General features: G+C 36.9%; 1 protein-coding gene across 4 annotated transcripts in view; it reads left to right on the forward strand.

Moving 5' to 3' along the window:
- Window positions 1-26,249, forward strand: part of HEATR5A (HEAT repeat containing 5A) — a 79,388-nt gene that overhangs the window by 37,481 nt on the left and 15,658 nt on the right. For 3 of the 4 annotated variants that reach the window (XM_081936872.1, XM_081936870.1, XM_081936873.1), the window contains 13 exons: window positions 5,568-5,758; window positions 6,359-6,518; window positions 7,299-7,488; window positions 8,790-8,959; window positions 11,207-11,233; window positions 14,243-14,381; window positions 16,800-16,979; window positions 17,961-18,200; window positions 21,839-22,020; window positions 22,337-22,405; window positions 23,282-23,461; window positions 24,576-24,807; window positions 25,145-25,393. In XM_081936872.1, the coding sequence (XP_081792998.1) occupies window positions 5,568-5,758; window positions 6,359-6,518; window positions 7,299-7,488; window positions 8,790-8,959; window positions 11,207-11,233; window positions 14,243-14,381; window positions 16,800-16,979; window positions 17,961-18,200; window positions 21,839-22,020; window positions 22,337-22,405; window positions 23,282-23,461; window positions 24,576-24,807; window positions 25,145-25,393 (2,209 nt within the window). The remainder of the gene's footprint in view (window positions 1-5,567; window positions 5,759-6,358; window positions 6,519-7,298; window positions 7,489-8,789; window positions 8,960-11,206; window positions 11,234-14,242; window positions 14,382-16,799; window positions 16,980-17,960; window positions 18,201-21,838; window positions 22,021-22,336; window positions 22,406-23,281; window positions 23,462-24,575; window positions 24,808-25,144; window positions 25,394-26,249) is intronic. The other variant, XM_081936871.1, reaches the window with a different exon arrangement.

The raw sequence follows: 26,249 nt of genomic DNA on the forward strand, positions 1-26,249 counted from the left end.
CACTTGCCAGTAAACAGGACAACCATTTAGGAACATCATGTAACCAGAAGTGCTTTTGCGTGACTTCTTGTCGCTCGCCCAGTCGGAATCAACAAAACAAATCAGCTTTGGTTGATCAGTGTGTGTTGGTTCTAGCAATAACTTCATGTGCTTAGTGTGTTTCAGGTATTTCAACAACTTCTTAATGCATGACCAATGAAATTGTGTTGCCTTACCTACGTGTCGTGATAAAAGATTAACACTAAGTGCGATGTCAGGTCTGGTCCAACTACTAATGTATAATAGTGAACCAATGACTGAACGATAGAGTGTTTGATCCTCGAACTCAGGACTTGGTTCATGTGTTAAGTTGTGAAAATCTGTTTGCATGGGTGTCTTTGTTGTGCTAGCATCTTTCATGTTGCAATGATGTAGAATGTGGTCAATTTTCTCCTCTTGTGAAAGACTAAACCCCTTCTGTGTCTTTTCAATTTGAACACCTAAATAAGTGCTAATGTGTCCTAAAGATTTTAGTGTGAAGTATCTCTGCAAACTTTTGGCAAAAATCTCACTCATTTTCTTATTTGGACCAATATAAACAATATCATCAACATAAACAAGAATTATCTCATATGCATTGTTAGATCTTTTTGTGAACACGCATTCATCAGTTTCGGACTTAATAAAGCCCATTGAATTTAGTTTGTCAGTAAGACATAAATACCACATTAAACCTGACTGTTTCAGACCATAAAGACTTTTGTTCAGGAACCAGGTATCCCCTTCTTGCTTTCGGAATCCTGGAGGGCTTCTCACGTAGATCTCTTCATCTAGGTCTGCATGTAGATAAGCTGTGTCCACATCAAATTGAGAAACTTCTAAACCAAGAATAGTTGCAGTGGTTAAGGCAATTTTTACACTTTCAGTTCTGACTGTTGGTGAGTAAGTGTTTGTGTAGTCCTCAGGATAACGTTGAGCGAAACCCTGAGCTACCAGTCTGGCTTTGTATAAAGACTCACCATTTGGTTTCTTCTTGATTCTGTAGACCCATCGGGTGCCAATGACTTTCTTATTTGCTGGAGGTTTTGCAGGTGTGAATACATTAAGTTTCTTTAAACTGTCCATTTCATCCTGCATTGCATCATAACACTTGTCTTGTTCTGAATCAGGAAGCTGTTTGATTTGTGTGAATGTCTCTGGAGGAAGAGTAACGTTGCAAATCAAAGGTAATGGTGACTTTGTCAGTTGCCATGAATAACGTTGTGGAGGGATTCCTTTTGTGGCCCTCTTGGAGCGTCTAGGAACAACAGTCCAGTCTTCTTCTTCTTCATCATCATCCTCGTCCTCACGTTCATCGCTAGCATCAGCATCCGCGGCTTGCGAAGACGGAACATCAGGTTGTGAAGAACTGGTAGAAGGAATATCTGCCTGCGAATTGTCATCAGGCTGCGTGGCATCTGGAACACCATCTCTAGGAAAATAAACTTCAGGATCATTGGAATGAATCCTGGACCAGTCAATATCTTCCTCAAAATTAGCAGATTGTGAAATGACAATCACATGTTTAGTATCAATGAATTTGTACCATTTTGAATTATCATCAATACCCATAAATCTCAGTCTCTTTGGTCCTTGAGTTATAGGAGTGTTCACCATAGCATATGAACCAAAAATATGGAGGTTCTTGAGATTAGGCTTGTAGCCATACAGCATGTAGAAAGGAGTTTGATTAATTACACTGCTCCAAGTACGGTTGACAATGTAATTTGCATATTTGATTGCTTCACCCCAGTATGCGTTACTGAGATTGGCATCTTCTAGAAGACAACGCATCATGGTTTGTAGAACCCCTTGTCTTCTTTCTACGACTCCGTTATGAGCCGGTGTATATGGAGCAGATGTCTGATGAAGAATTCCATTCTTACGCATCCAGTCCTGGAAACGCTGAGACATGAATTCTGCACCACGGTCACTCTGGATTCTGGCGATGCGAACTTGGTATTGTGTAGAAACAAACGCTGCAAAGTCTTTAAAGATCTGAAAGGTCTCAGATTTCTCTCTCATAGGATATACAAATCCATATCTAGAATGATTATCTACAATTGTTAAAAAATACTTTCTGCCACCAAGTGTTGGTGGGAAAGGACCCACTATGTCAGTGTGTACCAAATCAAAAATGCGTGTTGACCGGCGTGTAGCGTGTTTGGGAATTGCAGCCGCCTTGGATTTAGCCTTTTTGCAAACCGCACAATCCAAAAACACCTTACACCCCTTTAGATCCAAACCTTTTGCGAACTCCGGCATCTTTCTAAGAACACGAAAACTGGCATGCCCCAATCTTCTGTGCCACTTGTGAATACACCTGGAATGCAAAGGTTTACCAGTTAGTGAATTCTCAACATTAACAGTTTCATGAGGACCCTCAGGCTTGCTCTGAGCAATCTGTTTTTGTTTTCTCTGTTTGTTGGCTTTAGGAGCCTTTGGCACAGTAACGCTTTCTCTCTCTGGGACAACTCTCTCTGGGTCTGCGTTGTGCCTTTTTGGAGTTTGCATACTTGCCTGTGCTTGCCCTTTAGGCTTTGGCTTTAAGTAATAAACACCACCAATCAGCATGGTTTCAGCAACAATATCTCCATCTTTAACTAAGTAACTTGCTTTTTCGAGGTGGTGAACCTGGAACTTTAAATCTCTAGACAAGTGACTTTGACTAAGCAAATTACTGGTTGCTGAAGGTATGTAATAAACATCAGGGATGTGTGTATCGAGCTCTTCAATGTAAACAGTTCCTTTTCCCATAACCTTGCAAGTGTGGTTGGTGAAGGAATACAGTTCTCGATACTCGGGCTCTGGTTCGCCCATCTCTGTGAAAAGTTCCCTTCTGTGGGTAACGTGCACAGCTGCTCCACTATCTAAAGTCCACAAAAGACGTCTGTCGAACTTTGGATCAGGTTGTGGAACGTTGGTTATGGCCAGTGTTGCAAGCGGAGCTTGTGGATCACGCCTTGGACCACGACGACCTTGTCTTCCGCCTCTACCTCTGCCTCTGGAATCTGTTCCTCTGGGCTGGTACGTGGCGGGAGCTGGAACTCGTTGGGGACAATCCCGGGTGTCATGTCCCACACGGTTGCAGGTGTAGCATTTTGGCATCCTTGGAGCGTAGCCTCTTCCTCGGAAGGGACGTCTGGCTGGAGCCTTTGGTGCTGGAGGCCGTTGCAGATGTGGGGTAGCTAACCTGATAGCTTCGTCTTCCACTAAAAGTCTGCAAACGTGGTTAACTGTGCGTTGAGCAATAGGCACGTAGTTAATCTTTGCAACAGCATCTTTCCATTCATAATTCAATGAGTTAATGATGATGCTAATCATTTGGATATCATCGATTACATGGCCATTTTGTCTCAATTCACTTCTCATTCTTTTCAGTTTGGTCAAATGTCCACCAATTCGTTCACCAGGTTTCAACTTCGAACCATGGAACTCAGACATAAGCAAACATGAGGATTCAATTGAAACGGGCCTGTAGCAATCTTCCAAAATAGCCCATATTTCTTGGGCAGTTGCATCAGGTGGAAAAATACCTTGGATCTCATTTTCCATTGACATGAGTAAAGTCGTGATTGCTCTGTTTTCGAGGTCTCTTATCGCAGGTGTCCAGGGTTGACGGGGAGGATTAAAAACCATGGAATATGTGCCTTCTCTTCGAAGCAAGAGCGCAATTTCACTGACCCAGGCTTTATAATTCTCTCCTGACTCCTTTAATTTGGACTCACCAGTCAAGGGGGTGACTGTGAATACCTGCTGAGGAACAATTTGTTGCTCTGGTTGCAAAGCTGGTTGTTGAACCAGGGGATGCTGGGGTTGCATCATTGGCCTTTGCGTGGCAACATCAAATTGGCTTCCTCGAATTCGCCTTTGGCTTTGCCTTTTTCCATCTAGGGAGAATTCCGCACCGCCAGGGGGTGTTGAAGACTTAACCTTTGGGGGCAAAGTTTGGGCTTCTGTAAAACTCATAGACAGATCTCTAAAAATCTGGTCCAATTGCTTAATCTTTTGCTGTAATAATTTTTCTCCGCCAGCAGATGGCAGTGCAGCTTCACTTTTTGGCTGCCTCTCCTTTCTATACGTATGCGGAAGTTCAGTTGGCTCAAAGGGACCACGTGACCTTGGTGACGTGTACATGTCTCTTTGTTCTAATTGACCAATGAACTCTGTGGGGTGTGTCTTAGGCTGTTGTTTTGAAGACAAGATGGCGTCCTCAGACATTTTGGGAGTGGGGGAGCTTCTCCTACTTCGCCTTATCTCTTCAAAACACGCTCTTGCCTCCCTAGCATATTTTTCAAACAGCTTTATTTGATCAAGATAGCTTTGCATTTCTTGCTCATCATCTGGGGAAATTTCATAAACTTTGCTTTCTGCGTGGGAGGATTTTTTTTGTGCCGGCAGTTGCCGTTTAGACTTTTGCCGTTCGTTAATTGTATCTTGATAATGAGGAAGATTTACTGACCTCAGTCCGTAGATCTTGCCTTCTGTAACTCCTTCCCCCACATCTGGCTCGGCACCTGAAGAATCTTGCTCCTCTGTGTCTGAGGGAATGGATTCTTTCGAGCGCTTTCCATGTCCGTGTTTTTTTTTCTTTTCTTTCTCTTCGACATTGCTAATTAGGCTTAGTCGGTTATCTTTAGATAGCATGAAGGGAAAATACAGCCATAAATTGTAACCATCTCAGCTGGTATCATCAAAAGCCAAACTCTGCATACCAAGTTGTCAGGGGAAAAACACCCTGTTGGAGATCAATGGACCGTGGCTGATTCCCTTCCGCATATCTTTTGAGATATTGAGAAAAGTAAAAGTCTTTAAGAATTCTAATTAATAAACAAACTTTTAATAATAAAATAATAAAAGTAAATGAAACAGAAAATAACTAATTGGTTACATTTTGATAATGAAAGCTACGTTTGCCAAAGTTGGCTGCCGAACAAAAAAGAGAGGAATTTGGAATGTGTAACGCGTGCGCAATAAATCACTTTCAGATAAGAACCTTTTTTTGTTTTATGACCTGCGCAATAAAGCTTTCTTAGTTTAACTCTTGAGTGTCAGTTTAGGCAGTTCAGGCTTAGCAAACTTTTTAACATCGTGACATGCCTCTAATTTTAACTTCCCAGAGATAACTGAAGAATTAATTTCCCTTTAGCTTTAAAATGTTTGTGCAGATATTTTTAGTTATTAGGGATCTGATTTAGTAGAGGAAAAACAGCAGAATAATAATAAGTAGAGTTTATATTATCCCTCTAGAGTTCTGTAGAAAACAGTAGTTTAAATGTTCTTTTAAAATCTTCCCAAGTCAGAGTTTATTTTGACTCTGTTATGTAACTTATACTGATTTATTTAAAAGGTTATTATGGGTTTTTGTAACGTTTATGCTTTTAAACTTTATGTTGTGAGATGCTCTAAGCACATTTGTTCTTGGGCAGGATGCAAATATAACAAGTATATTGATTTTCATTTCCTCTCCTATTTACATGTCTGTTGAAAGAAGGAAAATACTTGCTGTTCAGTAACGTGGTGTTATTTATAATCTTCTTTATATCTAGCACTTGGCTAGCCATAAGGGAAATTTAGGTTATGAAGAAATCCAAAGCTGCACCTTGAGCTTGATCCTAAGTGCCTTGGAAAGTAGCAGTCCACTTCTAAGATGTTCTGCTGCTGAAGCCCTAGCCAGACTCGCACAGGTGGTAGCTGATAATACCTTCACTGCTGGATTGGCACAAATTAGCTTTGACAAGTAAGCAATTTCCCCCAATATGGTTTTTTTGCATTGTTTCAAAAATAGGTATATATTTCAACCCTTTGGGCCTATGCATGCCTACCATGAAGTTGACCAGAGTTCAATTCTGAACAGAGTTTTTTAATCTATAAAAAGGAACTTATTTAAGGAGCGGAGGCACGAAAGGAAACACCTTGGGAACTTTGAGATGTGTAGACTTCAGCTCCCAGAATTCCCCAGCCAGCACCATTCTTTCACACACCTTGTTCTATCCTGTTGCTTTCCTTTTCTGCCCCTCTATTCACTCCAGAAATGTTCATTCCATATTTACATAAGGATTTGCTGTCAACTGAGAATCACTGCTTCTTTTCCTCATTAGCACTTTACACCAAACATTTACAGATGTCAATTTAGTAAATATAAAGTTCTTCAGAATTCATGTAAGAAAACTATAAAGTTGTTAGCATCATATTAAGCTTCATAATTCTAACACACTTAGAGGGCATTGGATGTGAAAAAAGCCTGGTTAATAAATTTTCTGTAGACTTGATACTAGACTTCATAATAAATCATAATTGCAATTTTTTAATTTTAATCCAATGTTCTTACAATTCCTAGGCTAAAATCTGCAAGAGATGTGATATCAAGAACAGGACATTCTTTGGCTCTAGGTTCTCTTTATAAGTACACAGGAGGAATTAGTTCCGCTCATCATCTTACTGCATGTGTTGGAATACTTTCTACCTTATCTCAGGATAACACTTCACCTGAAGTACAGGTATATATTGCAGATGATAATGATAATGATGATAAATGTCTAAGTGAAAAGCAACTGACACACACTCTCACACACAAACACTATTAATTTCCTGATTTATGGAATGAAAATTAACATTTATATTGTCTTATTTAAAAAATACATTGCAAAATATTATTTGAACTTTTAACATATTTTTGTTGTTCTGGTACTTTTTGGTAGCATAAAGCCTAATCATGAGTGATAGCAGAATTAATAGCAGAAAGCCTAATCATGAGTGATAGTCAGTTAACTGGCACGTGTTCAAAGTTTCTGGTGAACTATCCTTCCTTGTTTTCCCTTTTTTTTTATTCACCTCTTCCACAACAGGCAGAGAAGAAATACTACACGTGCTAGAAATTTGAATCTCAGATAATTAAGAGTTAAACTAATTCCCTTAGTTTACAATGATACAATTGCTACTGTGATTGACACATCCATTATCTTGTCTCCCACATCTACACTGCTGCCAACTTAGGCAGGTGTGAGTACACTGAAGGAAGATGATATATGCAGTACAGAACCCCCAAACGATTGGACAATCATGGTCTAGATTGCTTTATTCTATGTATTTCACACGTTACATTGTACTGTGTTGATGGCATAGTATTCCTTACCCTTTCATTTACATGCTTTTATTTTACACATAACTTTGGTTTTTATCATACTTAGCAAATTATTTCATATTTGTTTTCATGCCCATTACACATGTTTTGTGTCTGTGCCCGTGTGTGACACAATTACATGTTTGGTATTTTACAGATGTGGGCACTGCATTCTCTGTCACTGATCATTGATTCTGCTGGTCCTTTATATCATGTGCATGTGGAACCTACCCTCTCTCTTGTTCTTATGTTGTTGTTGACTGTGCCTCCTGCTTATACTGAAGTCCATCAAAGCCTTGGTCGCTGTTTAAATGCACTTGTAGCCACTTTGGGTCCTGAATTGCAAGGTATGCATACATTTGTGACAAATGATAGGAGCAAGATAAGAATCATTGAGTTAATTTGCTACCCAAATGAGCATGGAAAACCATGACAAAAGCTTTAGAGGATTTGTATTTTTACAAAGTCATGCACAATCTTATTTGTCTTCCACTTGAGTTGTGATTTACACACATTTTTATCTGAGATCGTCAAATAAAGAAATGCTCTTTTTTCCCTCTTCATATATACATTTCTAGTAGCCGATACTCATTGACAAATTATTATAATTATAAGAGTGGAGAATAAAAATGATATTTCTCAGGTTACACAGAGAAGGACTCTGATCAAAGTAATTGTGTTCAGGGCAAAGGTATCTTCTGAGCATGTATGCATGCACGCATATACATAAAGACTAGATTACTAGATTATAATTGTGTAATTATAACTACAAGAAACACTAGAATTCTCTCACTGCTCATAAAATATTTTTCTACATATGGAGTCCTTGTTGCTCTCTGAGCTTGGTTGTTTGGCTGTGCATCTAGGTAACATCATCAATTTTATTCAATGTGGTGTTTACTCCTTGTTTAAATACAATAGCTTTTGCCCAGCCGTGTTTGTAAGAGTATGGGTTTTCTCCTTGGTAGTTCCTTGATTAGGGTATTGTTTTTTGTTTGCTTGTCTAATGTTAACCCCTGCTTATCTGGGTGTTGAATGCTGGAGAGCATGTGTTCTGGTCTCTTTGTTTTCTTCTTAGCTTTTTTATTGTCTCTTGAGTGCTGTGTAAATGTGGTTTATCTTTATGTGCGTAATGATTGCTGGTTTATCTGAGTGCCAAGTTTCCAGAAATCCCTAGCATTTTTGGACCTAGAATGCTCTCAATTTCCCAATTGAAACTATGATGCATTCTGCCAATGTGCTGTGAAATTAAGAAGTTATTGTCACATGTTTTAACTGCTAATTGGCATTCATGGATGTGATCTGGTTTACTTAAGAACTATTCACTAACACTAATGATACTACCTAGTTGGATAATGAAGTGTCTACAAGCAAACAACCAAGTCCAGGGAGTACTAGGGTGCCCTCAGTTCAATCCTTAACTACATATATGACCTTCTTTTGATAGCCTTCTATATAATAGAGGTGCTGTGGAAATAAATGTATAGTTTTAGTAAAGCATGATCTAAATAGAATTTAAAAACAGATGTTAATAATTTGAGGAACATGCTTATTGTAGTTTGGTTTTTATTTGTTTTGAAATGTTATTTGACTAAAGAAAGTGATAAAAGGGACAACATATTTTCCCCCTTATTTGCTTTATGTGTAGGCAGCAGTGCTGCAGTCTCAGCCTCAAGGGCATCCTGTCTCCTTGGCTGCACAGTTATGCAGGATAATCCTGACTGCCTCGTCCAGGCTCAAGCTATCTCTTGCCTTCAGCAGCTCCACATGTTTGCTCCTCATCATGTAAACCTGTCTAGTCTTGTCAAGTGCCTTTGTGTAAGTATATAATCACACAACTATACAACTATGTAGTTATATAAGCATGTTACAAATTTTTTTTCAGTCTTATTTCCCACTTTAGAATCAGCATGTTCAAATTAGTGTTTCAAAGAAAAGCAGCTTGTGTACCAAATTCAGCAGAATATTTTGAAATAATACAATCCATTGCTTTCAGAAATGTGAATATAAACTTTATATTAGCCAAGTCTTATGATTGATTTTAGCACAATATCACAATATGACCCTCTACAGATGTATAGTGGGGTGTGTGTGTGCACCTGTGCGTGTGCATGTTAAACATATATGAGTCTTGTTTTCTAGTTTAATGAACCAAATTAGTTCAGCGCATTGAGGAGAAAGGTAGGGGGAGCGTACTTTGAGAGAGAAGGAATGTAATTCCTTATGATATTCCATATGAAAAAGACTGCTTTCTGTTTGCCTAAAGCAGGGGTGTCCAAACTTGGCAACTTTAAGACTTGTGGACTTCAACTCCCAGAATTCCCCAGCCAGCAGAGCTCTGCTGGCTGGGGAATTCTGGGAGTTGAAGTCCACAAGTCTTAAAGTTGCCAAGTTTGGACACCCCTGGCCTAAAGACAAGGGTAGGCTTATAACAGGTCAGCAGTTATGGTAGGAGTGGAACAAATGGAAGAAAATGCAGCTAGTAGGATTATTATTCTCTGCTGGTTAAAAAGCAAGAAGTTACTTACTTGACTGATCTGTTGATTAGGAACATCATACACATATGCAATAAGTACAGTGGGAAGAAGAGAAAGCCGCTTTTCACTGCCTCATTATGAACTCTTTTAAGCAGTTCCTCTCGACCAAGCAGTTTGTGAATTTTTACTTAAGTACACCTCTTAAAGTTGGCGAAATGCTTTTTTTCAGTTCCACTTCTTGAATTAATTTACCAATTTTGTATCAGCCTCATGAGAGAGGGAGAAAAATAAGATCAAGAATTCTCAGATATCTCTAAGAAAATACATTTTCTAAATAGAAATTGCCGGGCATGGAATATTTTAATGTTTTAATTTATTATTTATTTATTTGTATCTTGCCTCCATTATTTTTTACAAATAACTCCAGGAGGTGAACATATCCAACACACCTTCCTCCTTCTGTTTTCCCCCATAACAACAACCCTGTGAGGTGGGTTGGACTGAAAGATACTGACTGGCCCAGAGTCACTCAGCCGACTTTCATGGCTAAGGCAAGACTTGAAATCTCTTGCTTTAAAGGCCTGATGCCTTTAACCATTAGACCAAACCAACTTAATACCTGTTAAATTCAGACTTCTGATTATGACAAAAATTAATTCCATGAAATTGAGAAATTGTAATTCAGCAAATTCATACAACAAGCTCCCTGTGGAGTTTTGGGGGGAGGTGGCAGGGGTTAGGTATGGTGAAATATAAATTATTAACAGATTTTAAGTCTGGGAGACAAAACATTCACTCACTCATTTCTTTAAAAGGTTGTTTTGATATCTAGTATATATTTGTTTTTTGTATAAAAAATTGGCCTGTATGGATATCAGAAGGAAAATATTATCAAGTGTTGATAATAATCCTATGGGACTGTATAATTCCTATGTATTGCCTATGCTAGCATGGAGCCCATCTCTGCCATTTAAAACATTGATATTCTGAAATTAGTGCTTCTTGAGCTATGAACTACTGTAATTCTGAAGTTAAATAATATTAAAGAGAAAAAAATTCTTTTAGTGATTTTCCAAATAAGCCTTTGGAAAGGTAATCATCATACCTTTCTACTAAACTTCATGATGATGAGGCTATTTGTTTAGTTCTGGTTTTGATTGTGAAAAGTTATAACAGTCAATATTTTGAATGCATTATCCAAAATTACAGATATAAATTACAGTGTATTATTTCCACCTGGCTCTAAATCTGGCACTGCTGATGAGAAATTGGCGCTTTTAGATCTGAGGCCAAGGAATTTTCATCATAGGGTGATTTACATTTTTAATACTAAACAAAAAGTACATATAGCTAGTTTCCAGTATGGTTTCAAATTAGTACTTAATATTTGGCTTTGAACAACTATTATAATAACATTCTTAATTTTAAATAAAATATTAAGTAATAAAGCAATAATAAGCAAATATTTTATTACTGCATTATTGTAAATAGTGATGCAGTGGATTTATTTTGTATTGTCGAAGTAAGGATCACTGGATTCTAATATCTAGCTTTTATCATGACTGGATTATCATTTGTTTTTGTGCAGGAGATCTTGTTGGAAAATTCTGTGTTGGTAGGTCTTTGTGCATTGTTAACACATCAGCAATTTTCAGTCTGTGTGTGTGTATTTTAATTTCTTCCTTTATTTCTATAGTTAACCATTAATGAAAAATAAAATATTTTTGGCATGTGGGGTGATGTGTTGTTGAGCTGAACTAAATTCTCTCTTAACATCTTTTTACTGTAACTGGCATTCAAAATTTGTGTGTAATTTATTTTTGCATTGTTTTAACATAGCATATTAAGTGCAAAAGAAGTGAGTTTCAATTGTCTGTCTGTGTGTATAATTTGTCTGTATTGCTTGCTTTTTCTGTGTTATTTGTTTTGCTTTTTTTCCTTTTTAAAATATGAAGAATGAAATAAATTGGAAATGTGCATTTTGCATTGTCTTGCAGTTGAGCTTTATTTGTTCTGGCTTTTTCGTGTAAAAGCAGAAGAATCTTTTTAAAAAGCATGCCTAAATCTCCACCCAGTGAAACATCAGCTTGAATATATGTTTAAAATATTTATCTGTGTATTTAAATTGTTAATGTTAAGCTTATCGGTAAATTTCAGGTTTTTTAGAATTTTTTGTACCTATTAACTTCTTTACATTAGAGTGTATGTAAGAGACTATGGAAAATTAAATCACATTTCATTTGATTATCAAATTGTGATTCTGCCGTACCTCCTCTTAGGGCCTTCTCTTAACTTATTTTGCTTTTCTTTCACGCTAATGATTTTTCAATAATCAACACTGGTTATTGCCTGTGGTCCAACCTTTGCATGAGACAATCACCCTAAAGCTATGCACTTTTGACTATGGCACATCAAAAAGAAAACTAATAGCAATAGTTTTATAATTGGATATAATGAATATCTTATTCATTAGTTGTTTCCTCCATTATCATTTTCAGCACCTAGATTAAATAATGAAAAGTGGTCATTTAATATTGTTTAGATAGAAAATGGAGTTTCACAAGAGTGTTCCTGAAGATTTATTACATAATTGTCATAAGGTCCCACCCAGGTAGGGAAGTCAAGAGGGCAGTTCTCAGTAGCGGTCCTTGATATAGAATACACTAACTCTCCCCCCCCCCAAAGGTACACGTGGCCCCTTCTTTTCTGGCATTTCAAAAATGGTTGGAAACGGTGGTATTACATGAGAGCTCTCGCCCATTATGAGGACTCCTGGGGGAATCCTCTAATGTTATATTATGATCTGGTACGCCACTTAGAGCATTTTAAATCCGAGTGATATATAAATGCTATTGAAGAAATAAAAATAAGAATAGCATTAGCACGTTTAAATTAATTAAATAAAAGAATTCATTTTGATAATTTGTTTGATAAATTAATAAATGTTGAAAGTAATGTTAACACAGCAACATTAGGGAACCTATTATAAAAAGGTGTTTTTGTTGTCCTGCGATGTATTTTGATATATACTGTATCCTTGGTTGGTTTTTTTTTTTCTTTTTGACACCAATTATAAATGTAGCAATTTTTATGAACTGCGTATTAAAGTAAAACCTGTTTCATAGAGGGTGTCTATTAAATTTGAACATTCATTAGCTCAAAAGTTTACCATATGAGGGCAAAACACACACTCTCATACATGAAAAAAGCCAACTTCGATTAATGTTACTTATTCAAGCATTTAGTAATACATGAGAAAACTAAGTACACTGTGCTTAGCTTTATTTTTAGCACGTGAGAAATGTATAACATTTATTGTAAGAAAGGGACCTTTCAATTTTAATTTATTCTTAGAGGCATCTGGCTTCTCTGTGATTATCTCCTAATGAGTGTACAAATTGGGGAAATGAGATGGAACTTCAAGTTCAGAGGAGGAATCAGTAAAAGATAGCATCAAAACAAGGCCTAAAAACCAATACAGTAACCTGATTTTATGGTTTGATGGTTCTGTCTCTCCAGCTACAAAACTCTTCTTTTTTTGCCAGCCATAGCTTCTGCTGCTATCTTCCTCTTTATCATCATCTAGATACTATAATTGCCTTCAGTCACTCCTGACCACTGCAAGACATTGTTTTCTGCTTGCATTTCATTAGTTTTCTGTATTTGGTAATCACTAATTTCAGATTCAGAGTCTTCAGTTCTGCATCCATACAGTAAAGCAGGATTTTTTCCTCAACAGTTTGCAAATGTAGTGTTGACTTTTTTCTAAGCTGTAGTTGAAGGTTGATGACTTTAAATATTAGTTTTTAAGATTTGGGTTGCTTTCATGTGCCTTTATCACTTTCATGCTCTAACACCATCTTTTCCAAAAGAATCTCTTCCTATTCATTACTCTGGAATGATTAATGTATTTGAGAGCAGAACTATGCAATTTTATTTTTCAACCATTGTGCATATTTTTAATGCATAAGTAGAATGCTTTATCAAGAGTGAGGAGAATCTTCATGCTTTCAGTGATATTTTCAATATCTCATTTTAATATCTTTGGATGCATAATGACTGAAGAGCCAGTGTTGGAAAATGGTAACGTAATTATGACTTTTAAAGTTTATGTTAAATGACTTATGTTGATGCCCAACATCTTGCAACACTCTTGGACAATACAGCTGTTCATCTACAACTGGTAGTTGTAAATTCACCCCACCTTTAATAGATATACAGGTAGTCCTCAATTACAGCCATTTATTTAGTGACTGTTCAAAGTTTCAACAGAACTGAAAACAATGACTTATGACCATTTTTCACACTTAACGTAAATACACGCCAGTTGCCCCAAGCACTTGGATTTTGATCACATGACTATGGGAATGCTGTAATAGTCATAAGTGTGAAAAGCAGTCACAAGTTATTTTTTTTCAGTGCCATTGTAACAGTAGGGCCAACTGTCACTAAATGAATGGCTGTAAGTCGAGAACTACCTATAGCAAGGAATCTTCTGTCAAGTTTAACCAAGAGCTAATTCAAAGTTAGAAATCTAAACAGTTACTGTTGAGTGTGCCTCTGAATGTCAATAATAAGGACACCATCTGATTTATTAAGTTTGTTTCTTGTGTATACCTTTTAGGTGAATCTCTCTAGTTCGTATCTATTATTGAGACGTGCTGTTCTAGCTTGTTTGCATCAGCTTGTGCAGAGAGAGGCAGTTGAAGTATCTGAACATGCAGTGGCCCTTGCTAAAGATGGTAGAGAAGACTTTACTCCAGGTAATACTGAGCTCTTTATCTTTAGGATACAATATTTTTTCAGATAGGTCATTGCAGTATTTGTATTTTTCATTCTGTATACCGAGGAACACTTCAGACCTGCTCCAAGCAAACAGCCTATAGAAATGTTTCTTAATCTCAGCAATTTTAGGTTATATGACTTCATGCTAGCTGGGCAATTCTGGGAGTTTAAGTCCACATATTTTAAAGTTGCTGAAGTTGAAAAACATTGACACATAGGATCAAATCCATTTGTCACACAAGCTGAAATCCACTTGGCAACAATATTTCTTATTTTCTTTCTCAGTCCCACATTTCACTTTCCTACCAGGTTTTCCTTTGAGAATCACTCAACCCCAAGAATACATTTTGTGGTTTTTTGAGGTCCTGCAAAGAAAAAAAAGAGAGAATTGCCTCTTCCATTGATATAAAAGGTTTTAGCAATAGAACCTATTGGGTTTTACCCATAGGTTGAAATATTGGGTTTCACCCATCGTATAACAAACATTTAGCACTGCAGAATGGTGTTATGATTTCTGCCCAGCATCAGAAAGGCTTTCTTAATATAAAAGAATTATTTTTATTATATTTTATTTTTAACTTACTGCACCTGTGTATGGTTTGCCAATTGCACAGTGGCAGATAGGACAGCACTCCAGAAGGTTAACGTCATTGGCCAGAGGATCATTGGTTGCCCTCTCCCCTCTTTGGAAGAGCTTTATAGCTCCCGCTGCCTTAAGAAAGTTCAAAACATTCTTAAAGATTTATCTCATCCTGGGCAACCTTTAATTTTCGTCTATATTTTCAAAAAAAAAATCAGAAACAAGGTATTATCAATTTGTAAATTTTACCAATTTAATTTACAATGTAACAAATGCTTAATTTGTGTTTGACTGGAATCTTTCAGTCTGTGTGTTTTTCTGCAAAGTAGTAACTGATTATGTGATACCATCAATGTCAACTTTTAGCAGCCATATAGATATAGACCTTCTCCCTGATGATCTGTCTCTAGTATGACCCTTCAGATTTTCTAAATGTGCACCCATCATTGCTGTAATCAATTCCATCACTCCTTGCTGATGGTCATCCTTTTCTCCTTCAGCCAAGTATGATGAACTTCTCAAGGAAGTTGTGTCTTCACAATAGATAACCATTTGTGTGAAATGGTGTAGGGTATCCTGCCTAAGCAAGGGGTTGGACTAGAAGGCCTCCGAGGCCCCTTCCAACTCTGTTATTCTATTCTATTCTATATGTTCAAAATATGATAATTTAGGTTTGGTTATCTGCAAAGTGTGCTTGTATGAATGTGTGTGGGAGATATGTGAGTAAGAGAATGAAAAAGAATGTAAGAGTAATCCCCATACTATATCATCAAACAAAGGAATGGCTTGCAGGAATATATTTCTCACTTCAGGTTGCAACCCGGGCTGAAACTCTCATGATTTGTAACTATTTGTAACATGTAATTATAGGAATGGGGAGTTACTGGAAATAAACCACAGAGGCAATAACAAGGATTTATGCAACAATGCTTCATTTGGAATATGTCAGCAGTATTAGTGCTGATTTGTGGCCTGATGTTTGGGTAAACAGATCAGCATAATCCTATGATTATTTTTCTGAATATGTGCTTTATGTCTGTTGTGATTATCTGTGTATAGATCTCCTCTAGATGCTGAAAGAAAGATAATGTATAGGGCTGGCACTAATCAAGAAAACACAACCAAATAGCCTCAAACAATTAAATATGTCAATTTAAGATATTGTAGTATTTCTAAACGTAGCTGAGCTTTTTTGATGGTACAGTGCCACATTTTAAAGGAATTTTTTTAACAGTACAAGGAAAAATTGGAGCCATGTAAGCAGGTAAGGTTCATCAATTCTTGAGCTGCTTTTTCCAATTGTACTTTCTTGGTTTTTTTCCCTTTGAAAGGGTTTTCACTTTTCATCTAAGTAGTTTCTTCAGTTTATCCCAAAGGTGCTTTTTCAAGAGGCAGGTGGAGTTTCTGGCTTTTTTCTTTGAAAACGATTCGCTTCTCATCAAGTTCTTCAAGTCCAGTTGCCTCTTGAAAAAGCATTTTGGGACAACCATGACCTGGATGACTGAGAATTTCCATGGACTTTCTTCATTTTAAAACTGAAGAAGCTTCTTGGATGAGAAGAAAATGGTTTTCAAAGGGGGGAAAATCAAGAAAGCCCAGTTGCCTTTTGGAAAAAGCACCTTTCGGACATCCCTGACTTACAGTAAATGATTGAGAATCTCCATAGGTGTTAAACCAGCACTATCTTCTAAAATAGTATCAAAATTATTTCATTGCAGTATGTAATTTTGAAAGCTTTCAATTGCAATAATTCATCATCTGATTTGAATTGAAATGTGCTGATCATGTTCACTTTTTTTAAATCTAAAAAATGCAGGTGTTAATATAGGTGAAATAGGCCTTGAAGGAGCTTTGCTGAGCTTGTTGGACAAAGAATTGGACCCAAAACTGTGCCAAGATATCAGAGAAACCCTGACCCATATGCTTATATCAATGGCTGTTGGAAAACTCTCTTTTTGGCTGAAACTCTGCAAAGATGTTCTGGCTGCTTCTGCTGGTATGCTAATACCTTCTGCCTAGATAGGCATCACAATGTTTTCATCAGGGAAGAAAATAATGCAACCATAGAAACATACAGTTAGCAGAGATATCAAGAGTCACCTGTTCCAATATCCTCCTTGGTGGAGGCTTTCACACGTCTCTCAACTTATTTTGGATATAATAAACAATATGATTCATAAAGTTACTTAATATGGAGGATTATGGAAAGGAAGGAAGAAGCCCTGCATTGTTGACCACTAGAAACTTGACGTGGGGCTCGGTGACTAACACACTGAGCTTGTCGATCAGAAAGGTGGACAGTTCAGCGGTTCAAATCCCTAGCGCTGTGTAATGGAGTGAGTTCCCGTTACTTGTCCTAGCTTCTACCAACTAGTTTGAAAGCATGTAAAAATGCAATTAAAAAAATAGGGACCACTTCGATGGGAAGGTAACAGAGTTCCGTGCTCCTTTGCAATTTAGTCATGCTGGCCACATGACTACGGAGATGTCTTCAAACAGCATTGGCCCTTCGGCTTTGAAATGGAGATGAGTACTGCCCCCTAAAGTCGGGAACGACTAGCACATATATGCCAAGGAACCTTTACCTTTACTTTTAGACACTTGATGTCTGCCTGTATCAATGCCAAGATCATTATCAACCCCCCTCCCCACCCCTTTATATGTTCCTGGTCTTATCATGAAGACAGTGGAATGGTTCTTCTTAGTATTGGTATCTAAATATTATTGATTTTTTAATCTTATGGTTTCCTAGTACTTTTTAACAACAGAAGAAACAGTTACATTGTAGGGAAGCATAGCAACTTAAATATCTTTTCCGTTCCCATTCATTTGCCGTTCCATTTCCTGCTTCCTTCCACATCTGGTTGGTTATTCACCCTGACCTTTTCATGGTTATGACTTCATCATTACCTTGCTATTTTAACCATATTAGCAATCTCCGTAAACAGTTTGATTTCCACTTTGTGTCTTAATGCAGATTTTACAACTGTTGCTCCAGTGGATACAAGCCAAGAAGAAGAGGGTGCTCAAGTAGATGATGAATTGGCATTAACTTTGGCAAAGAAGGATAAATCGCACCCATTCCCACATCCCCGGTGGTCTACTAGAGTTTTTGCTGCAGAATGTGTTTGTAAAATTATCATCCAGTGTGAGAGTGCGGGGAGTGCTCATTTTGACATAGCTCTAGTACAGGAAATGAAACAAAGGGACTCAAGAGGTATGTGCTGATGTTGACTTAAATATCAACTGAAAAATGTCATGGAATTCAAAGCACAGATAAATTTAATTTTGATGAATAACCACTTTCATTATTATTTTTATCACAATTGACAAGACGTCTGTGCGCTTTTAGATATAAATTTCTATTTGGCTCAATGAAACAATTCTGTTAAATGTTAATTGTTGTACCACTTCTAAAGACAAAGGACGGACTGCCCACTTATTTTATTAAAGGTTATAATCTTTACATTTCATGACACACCGTTTATTATTTGTATGTGTCTCTATCTTTGAACATATATGACAGCTCTGAGCACTAGACAAGTGTGAACCATATTCCCCAGAATTTTATTCCACAATAAACTGTTCATCTATACTACACTGAATGTAATCTTAACATACAAGTCACAGATGTACAGGTGAAACTCAAAAACTTAGAATATGGTGCAAAAGTTCATTTATTCCAGTAATGCAACTTAAAAGGTGAAACTAATATATGAAATAAGACTCATTGCATGCAAAGCAAGATAGTTCAAGCTGTGATTTGTCATAATTGTGATGATTATGGCGTACAGCTCATGAAAACCCCAAATCCACAATCTCGGAAAATTAAAATATTGTGAAAAGGTGCAATATTCTAGGCTCAAAGTGTCCCACTCTAATCAGCTAATTAAGCCATAACACCTGCAAAGGGTTCCTGAGCCTTTAAATGGTCTCTCAATCTGGTTCAGTAGGAATCACAATCATGGGAAAGGCTGCTGACCTGACAGTTGTGCAGAAAACCATCATTGATTTAATTTTTTAATTTAATTTTTAATTTAATTTAATTTAATGCTTCTAGACCGCCCCCTCTCCCGAAAGGGACTCGGGGCGGTGTACAGTTCATACAAAATATATCAGATACAATAAAATTAAGTATGTACAATTGACAGTTGACATGGAGGAGGGAAAGCCTCAAAAGGTAATTGCAAAAGAAGTTGGATGTTCCCAAAGTGTTGTATCAAACACATTAATAGAAAGTTATGTGGAAGGGAAAGTATGGAAGAAAAAGGTGCACAAGCAGCAGGGATAACTGCAGCCTGGAGAGGATTGTCAGGAAAAGGCCATTCAAAAGTGTTGGGGACTTTCACAAGGAGTGGACTGAGGCTGGAGTAAGTGCATCAAGAGTTACCACACACAGAGGGATCCTGGACATGGGCTTCAAATGTCGTATTCCTCTTGTCAAGCCACTCCTAAACAACAAACAATGCCAGAAGCGTCTTACCTGGGCTAAAGAAAAACAGACCTGGTCTGTTGCTCAGTGGTCCAAAGTCCTCTTTTCTAATGAGAGCAACTTTTGCATCTCATTTGGAAACCAAGGACCCAGAGTATGGAGAAAGAATGGAGAGGCACACACTGAAAGATCCTTGAAGTCCAGTGTGAAGTTTCCACAGTCTGTGTTGATTTGGGGAGCCATGTCATCTGCTGGTGTTGGTCCACTGTGCTTCATTAAGTCCAAAGTCAACGCAGCCATCTACCAGGAGATTTTGGAGCACTTCATGCTTCCTTCCACAGACGACCTTTATGGGGATGTTGACTTCATTTTCCAGCAGGACATGGCACTGCCAAAAGCACCAAAATCTGGTTCAATGACCGTGGGATTACTGTGCTTGATTGGCCAGCAAACTCGCCTGACCTGAACCGCATAGAGAATCTATGGGGCATTGCCAAGAGAAAGATGAGAGACATGAGACCGAACAATGCAGAACAGCTGAAGTCCGCTATTGAAGCATCCTGGTCTTCCATAACACCTCAGCAGTGCCACAGGCTGATAGCTTCTATGCCACGCCGCATTGAGGCAGTAATTGCTGCAAAAGAGCCCCAAAAGTACTGAGTACATATGCATGCTTATACTTTTCAGAGGTCCGATATTGTTCTATATACAATCCTTGTTTTATTGATTGCATGTAATATTCTAATTTTCTGAGATTGCGGATTTGGGGTTTTCATGAGCTGTAAGCCATAATCATCACAATTATGATAAATCCTGACTTGAACTATCTTGCTTTGCATGTAATGAGTCTTATCTCATATATTAGTTTCACCTTTTAAATTGCATTACTGAAATAAATGAACTTTTGCATGATATTCTAATTTTTTGAGTTTATACCTGTATATACTCTACACAAAAGTTTAACCAACCTACAGTTATAATTTTTGATTTACTGGCACAACCAATTCTAACTTTCAGTATAGATGGGTAAGAAAACACCTTACTTTGCTGGTAAACCTTTTATACCAATATACAACTATGTACTTTCAGAAAATGCAAAAATGGAAAATCCTCCACTGGTGTGTTGCTTTCTAAGTGCTGCTATTCAAAACATACCATTCATAGGATTGCTAGTCCCTGATCTTCCCACTTAAATATTATCAATTTCCTTTTAGTTTTTAAATATGATTCTATTTTTATCATGTCTCCCCTTTCCCCCACTTTGCTCTGAGCTTAAAAATCCCAGACTTTCCTTCTAGGGTATCTGATTAAGACTCCTAATTATTTTGGTTCGCCTGTTTTTGCATTTCCCCCCCAGCTCCACACTAGCTCTTTGTGTTTATCAGAACAATGTGCAGTATACCAAAGAGCATTGCATTATAATTTTTTTGTTGGAATGTTATTATACTATATGTTGCATTTTTATTTCCTTTGCAAATGATTCAAAGCATGTCTCTTCTAGCCTGACCAACACTACTTCATCCTGCATTGACCATTGAATTATGTCTTCAGAATCCCTTTTGTGATTAATCCCTTTTTAGCTCAGGGCCCATTAATATGTAAAGTTTGAATTTTTATGTCAATATACATCACCATACCTATATTTACAGGAATTGCATATACTTTTTTGAAGCAAATTCACCCAGTTATATAGGCATACTTTGTAACACTTTGGAATCCTATTTTCGTTGCGTTATAATTGTCAGGCCTGTAGTTATGTTCTTTTTAGGATCTTTGGCCTGCCACATTTTCTTATAATTTTCTATGCTGTTTCAATGGTGTAGTAGTTGGGAGGGGGGAATAGAAAGGAGTAGGATTGTAGAATGTATTGTTGATATTCTTTTAATGAAGCTCAAGGTCATCTTTTGTCTCCGCACCTCGACACCTGACCGGAACCAGAGGGGTGTAGATGCCAGCGTGGAAGATGATGATTGGAACATGTGATGGATTTGTGGGTGTGGGGATAGATCATGAACTTTCAACTGGGTGGAATTCCAGGATGCAAATCAGAGTTGGAATTCCATAGAGGTGCTAAATTGCCTGTAGAATAAATTGGACCTTTAAAGATGTTTTTGGCTTGGACAATGATTTAATTCTGCATGGTATTTAGAACCCTAACAATAATACCATGAACACATTACTATGATTAAAATACTTCATTATTATCCATATCTCCAGTTTATAAATTAAAAAAAATTGATTGATCTTACACCAGTCTCAAGAAACTTCACCTTGAATATCTCTTCATTTTGAAAATTCTCCATTTAGTCCTAATCTTCTTTTCTTATAATAGGAAAGGAATAGGAAATGGGGATAAATATTTTAAAGTACCAGAGTTTTAGTTCATGTTATCAAAACAAGCATTTCCTTTTTATCACATACAGATGATTTCTTGGTATTATATTTAGCTGACTTAATTCGTATGGCCTTTATGGCTGCCACTGATCACAGCAACCAACTTCGTCTTTCCGGACTTCAGATGTTGTTAATTCTTATTCGAAAATTTGCTGCTGTAGAAGAGCCAGAATTCCCAGGTCACGTAATACTGGAGCAATACCAAGCCAATGTAAGTAAATCTTCAGAGGAGTTTGCCAAAAAAAGAAATACCAAGTTACATATTATTGCTTTTTAGTATTTAAGGTAACAGAAAATAACATTTCTAGTGTTTTAGAATTGGCTGTTTGTTTATGTGCCATAAAATGCATGATTTTAATAAATCTAAATGTGTTTTCTTTGGATGTGTGCTGGTAATACAAATGGATGGATATTTAATCACTGTTGTTATTCAACAGTCTCATATAACTACTTTAAGGTTAGCTTCCTTGAAGAACAGTTATTCAGATGTTAGACTGTATATCATTTTATCAAATCTTTTTTTTTAGGTTGGCGCTGCTCTTAGACCAGCCTTTAGCTCAGAAACACCACCTGATGTAACAGCAAAAGCATGTCAGGCAAGTTGCTTTTTTTTCTCCTCATTGCTTCTGCTGACTCTCACCCTCCCCGCGCCCCTACTCCTTTCTTTAAAATGTAAGTGTCAAACTCTTGGCCAATCACAGATAAAATATGATAATGGCAATGATGAAATATTTGTCCATAAGAACTACCGTGTTTCCCTGAAAATAAGACAGGGTCTTATTTTCTTTTAACCCCTGAAATAAGCACTTGGCCTTATTTTCAGGGAGGTCTTATTATTTTTGAGGTACAGGAGGCAGCAAGCGTGGTCACCTCATGGCTGCTGCTGCATTGCAGTATTTTTGGGGAGAGCTTATTTTAGTACATGTGCTCAAAATCCTGATTGGGCTCATTATCTGGGGAGGTTTTATTTTTAAGGAAACAGAGTAGAATAATCACATCAGAGAGGGAGAGGATTGTTTAGGCTACATCTTCATATGCTTTTCATTGTCTTTATTGCTATTCATTTTTAGTATTATTTCTAATAACTCCTTCAGTCAGTTCATTTGTAGAAATTGCTAATTTTCTTAAAGGAATTGTGATTGTTTTTATTTCTCATTATTTATTTATCATATTTAAGAACCGCCCATCTCCCTCATGAAGGGATTGTATATTTGAAAACTTTATAATAAATAAATAAATCAGAAAGTCTAAATATAGGATAATTTTACATGCATGTTCTGCAGCATTGCATTAGAAATAACAAGAAGCAAGTTGGATCAGAGCAAATAACCCACCTAAACCAGCATTTTATAGGCATGTAGAACCAAGCAAATAGGACATGACAAGAGGCTAGCACCATCCATATTTCAGCAACTAATATAAAGGAGTTTATTGCACTAGAAAAAAAGTAACCACATTATTTGGTGTTGTAGGTTTGCAGTGCTTGGATAGCAAGTGGTATAGTAAATGATCTTAATGACCTTCAAAGAGTTCATCATTTGCTTGTGACGTCCTTGACAAAAGTACAGGCTGGAAAAGAAGCCCAAAATCAACTGTACAATGAAGGGACATCTACTATGGAAATACTCACTGTACTAAAAGCTTGGGCAGAGGTATTTTTTAACAAAGATGATTTCATCACTGCTTTGGAATTAATAGTTATGGAAAAGAACTGTGAGTTTAAAAACTGGAATTAGAGGTTGATTTCTTACTAGGCCTTTTACAGTAACTTTCTAGCTAGAAATTAATCTTAACATAATAACTTTAGGAATTGAAGAGCTTTTTTCAAGTGACGTATGCTAGCTACTATTTGTTCTCATTGGGATAATAAATGCATGCTATTTTTAATAGGGTGAAATGTATATAAATAATCCTTTATATGCAATGAAATGTAGTTTTGACATTAAATGTGTGCAATATAAATTAAAGCCTTTTATTGGAAACACAATTTCCTTGCCTTTTGTCCAATAGTGTACAACAAAAGAAGAAGCATTGTTATTGTTTACAGAAATCCTATTCCTACTAACCGCCCCGAGTCCCTTCGAGCAGAGGGAGCAGCTAACAAATCTAATAAAATAAATAAATAAATAAATAAATAACAGAGAAAACAATATCCTGGATCTTTCCAACTTGTTTATTCCGGCATTACTTGTATCAGTTTTCATTCTTTAATGAAAGGCAAATTCAATCTGTCTCAGAAAAAAATAGCTGGATTTGTTATATTTTGCTTTGTATGTGTGCCTTCAAGCCAGTGTTGATTCCTGACGAGTGCCTGGACATTAGTTCCTGCAGTTTTCTTGGCAAGTTTCAGAACTGGCTTGCCATTGCCTGCTTTCTAGAGCTTAGAGAGAATGACTGGCTCAGTCATTCAGCTGGCTCACAGTCTCTCTATTTCTAGCCAGCTGCCTTAACCATTATACCAAACCGGCTTCTTGCTTTCTTGGGCAAGATAAAAACAATAATTCAGCTTGCATGAACATGAATTAATTCTTTTATTTTTATTAATATTAGAAAGGTATGATAATAATTTGCAGCGGACTGTACTGTCAGAATATTACAAACAAATAATGACTTCAAGAAAACCAATAAACAGCTTGAAAGCAGTAACCTTTATCTACTGTTGCTGGCAATCTTTTCGGGCACCATAACTGGTGTTAGTTTTTTCTATCCGAATTTTCTGTTTGGTAAGAACTTTAAAGTTCCATTTGCTCTTCTTATTTCAAACAGGTTTATATAGTTGCCTTACAAACACAGAAGAAACAAAATGGCATCAATAGTCCACCTTTGGTTAAAAACATTTCAGAGGAAAGTTTCCGGGATCCATCCTCTTCAGTGGATGAACTTCTGGATTTAGTCCAAGTGGATCTAGGGAATCTGAGCAAACTCTGGCTTGCTGCACTTCAGGATTTTGCTCTCTTAACTTTGCCGTCAGAATTTGCTTCTCAACTTCCCTCTGAAGGTAAGAAGTCAAATAAAGCAAATATTTCTATTGAATCCATTTGGCAGGTATAGATTCTTCAGAAATCGAGCTTCATTTCCTAACATGAAGCACTGTTGCTACCAAACAGAGAAATAAAACATCAACTTTTAGAGTAATAAAAGATATATCAACAGAAGCTACCAGCAAGCTTGCCGAATGAAAGCAAGGACATTTACTGAAAGCCTATTTAATAAGTTTTGTTTGTTTTTCGAATGATAGGAATCATGTCTCTGACTCTTCTCATCAATTTGTTACAAACACTAAAAATATGGGGAGGGATTTGAAGCAAACTGAATATGTATCATTTTATTTGTAGGTGGTGCTTTCTATACTGCAGAAACAATTGAAAATGCAAGACCGCATTATCAAAATGCTTGGGCTCAGATTCTTCATGCTACTGCATTATGGCTTACTAGCACTGGCTTTCTGGTTGGTGATTCAGATGAAGGTCTAACTAATCTTTCACGACCTGTTACTCCAACTAGTATGTGTCAAGATTCAACCTCTAGGGGTGCAGTAAAATCACCTGAAGATGTGAATACTGATAGATTTCATCTTGTTCTGGGTTAGTAAGTATGTACACTTTTCTTTACCATATTTTTCGTGGACCGTTTTTGCCAGGTTCACTGAAATTTTCTATGAACTGTTATGCTTAAATCAAGAATGACTACAGACCACAATGAATAAAACTGGCTTTCTGTATGGAATTACATGTAGTTCAGAAGATCCGTTCTATTGCGTCAGACAAATGACTTATGAGCACATAGAACATATGCTTGTAATTGAATTTCTGCTATTGTGACTTATTTTTGTTTATGAAAGTTTGTATATATAGTTAAACATTATTATTTTGACTGAATGAAGTGCAATAAATGAGGATAAATCCTGGCAACATAGAGAGGCCGAATTAGTAATTCTCTGACTTGTGAATTAGGAGCATTACTGTTTCTGAGTTGGGCAGCTTTTAAATGAAATAAACAGCCAGCTTCTTGCAAATGTGCATTTCCTTTGAAAAATCAGGTGCATAATCTGGGCTCTTTTACAACAATTTCTTTAAATAGATTACAATTCTATTTACAATTACTGTAAATAGAATGATTTTTCCCTATATCAAAAGTCTTACCGTGTTTAAAACCTGGATATCTTACAAAGTACCTTTTTTTTAAAATTCTATCCTCCAAAGTATTAAGAAAGCCACATTGGCTAAGCAGTTTCGGTGGGCCGCACAAGACAGGCCAATTTAGATACAGGAACCCAAAATCTGGAATTTCCTGCCAACTAATGTGCTATAAGTTCATTCACGCCATTAATTCAACTTCATGCTATACCTTTTCTATTCATTGTTCTGATTGTTCTGACTGCACTGTGAGAATGTCATTTTAGAGGATGTCATTGACAATGACTTTACTGTAAATTGTTTT

The sequence above is a fragment of the Natrix helvetica genome, assembly GCF_964273705.1.
Source record: "Natrix helvetica genome assembly, chromosome: 1".
NCBI classification, from domain to species: Eukaryota; Metazoa; Chordata; class Lepidosauria; order Squamata; family Natricidae; genus Natrix; species Natrix helvetica.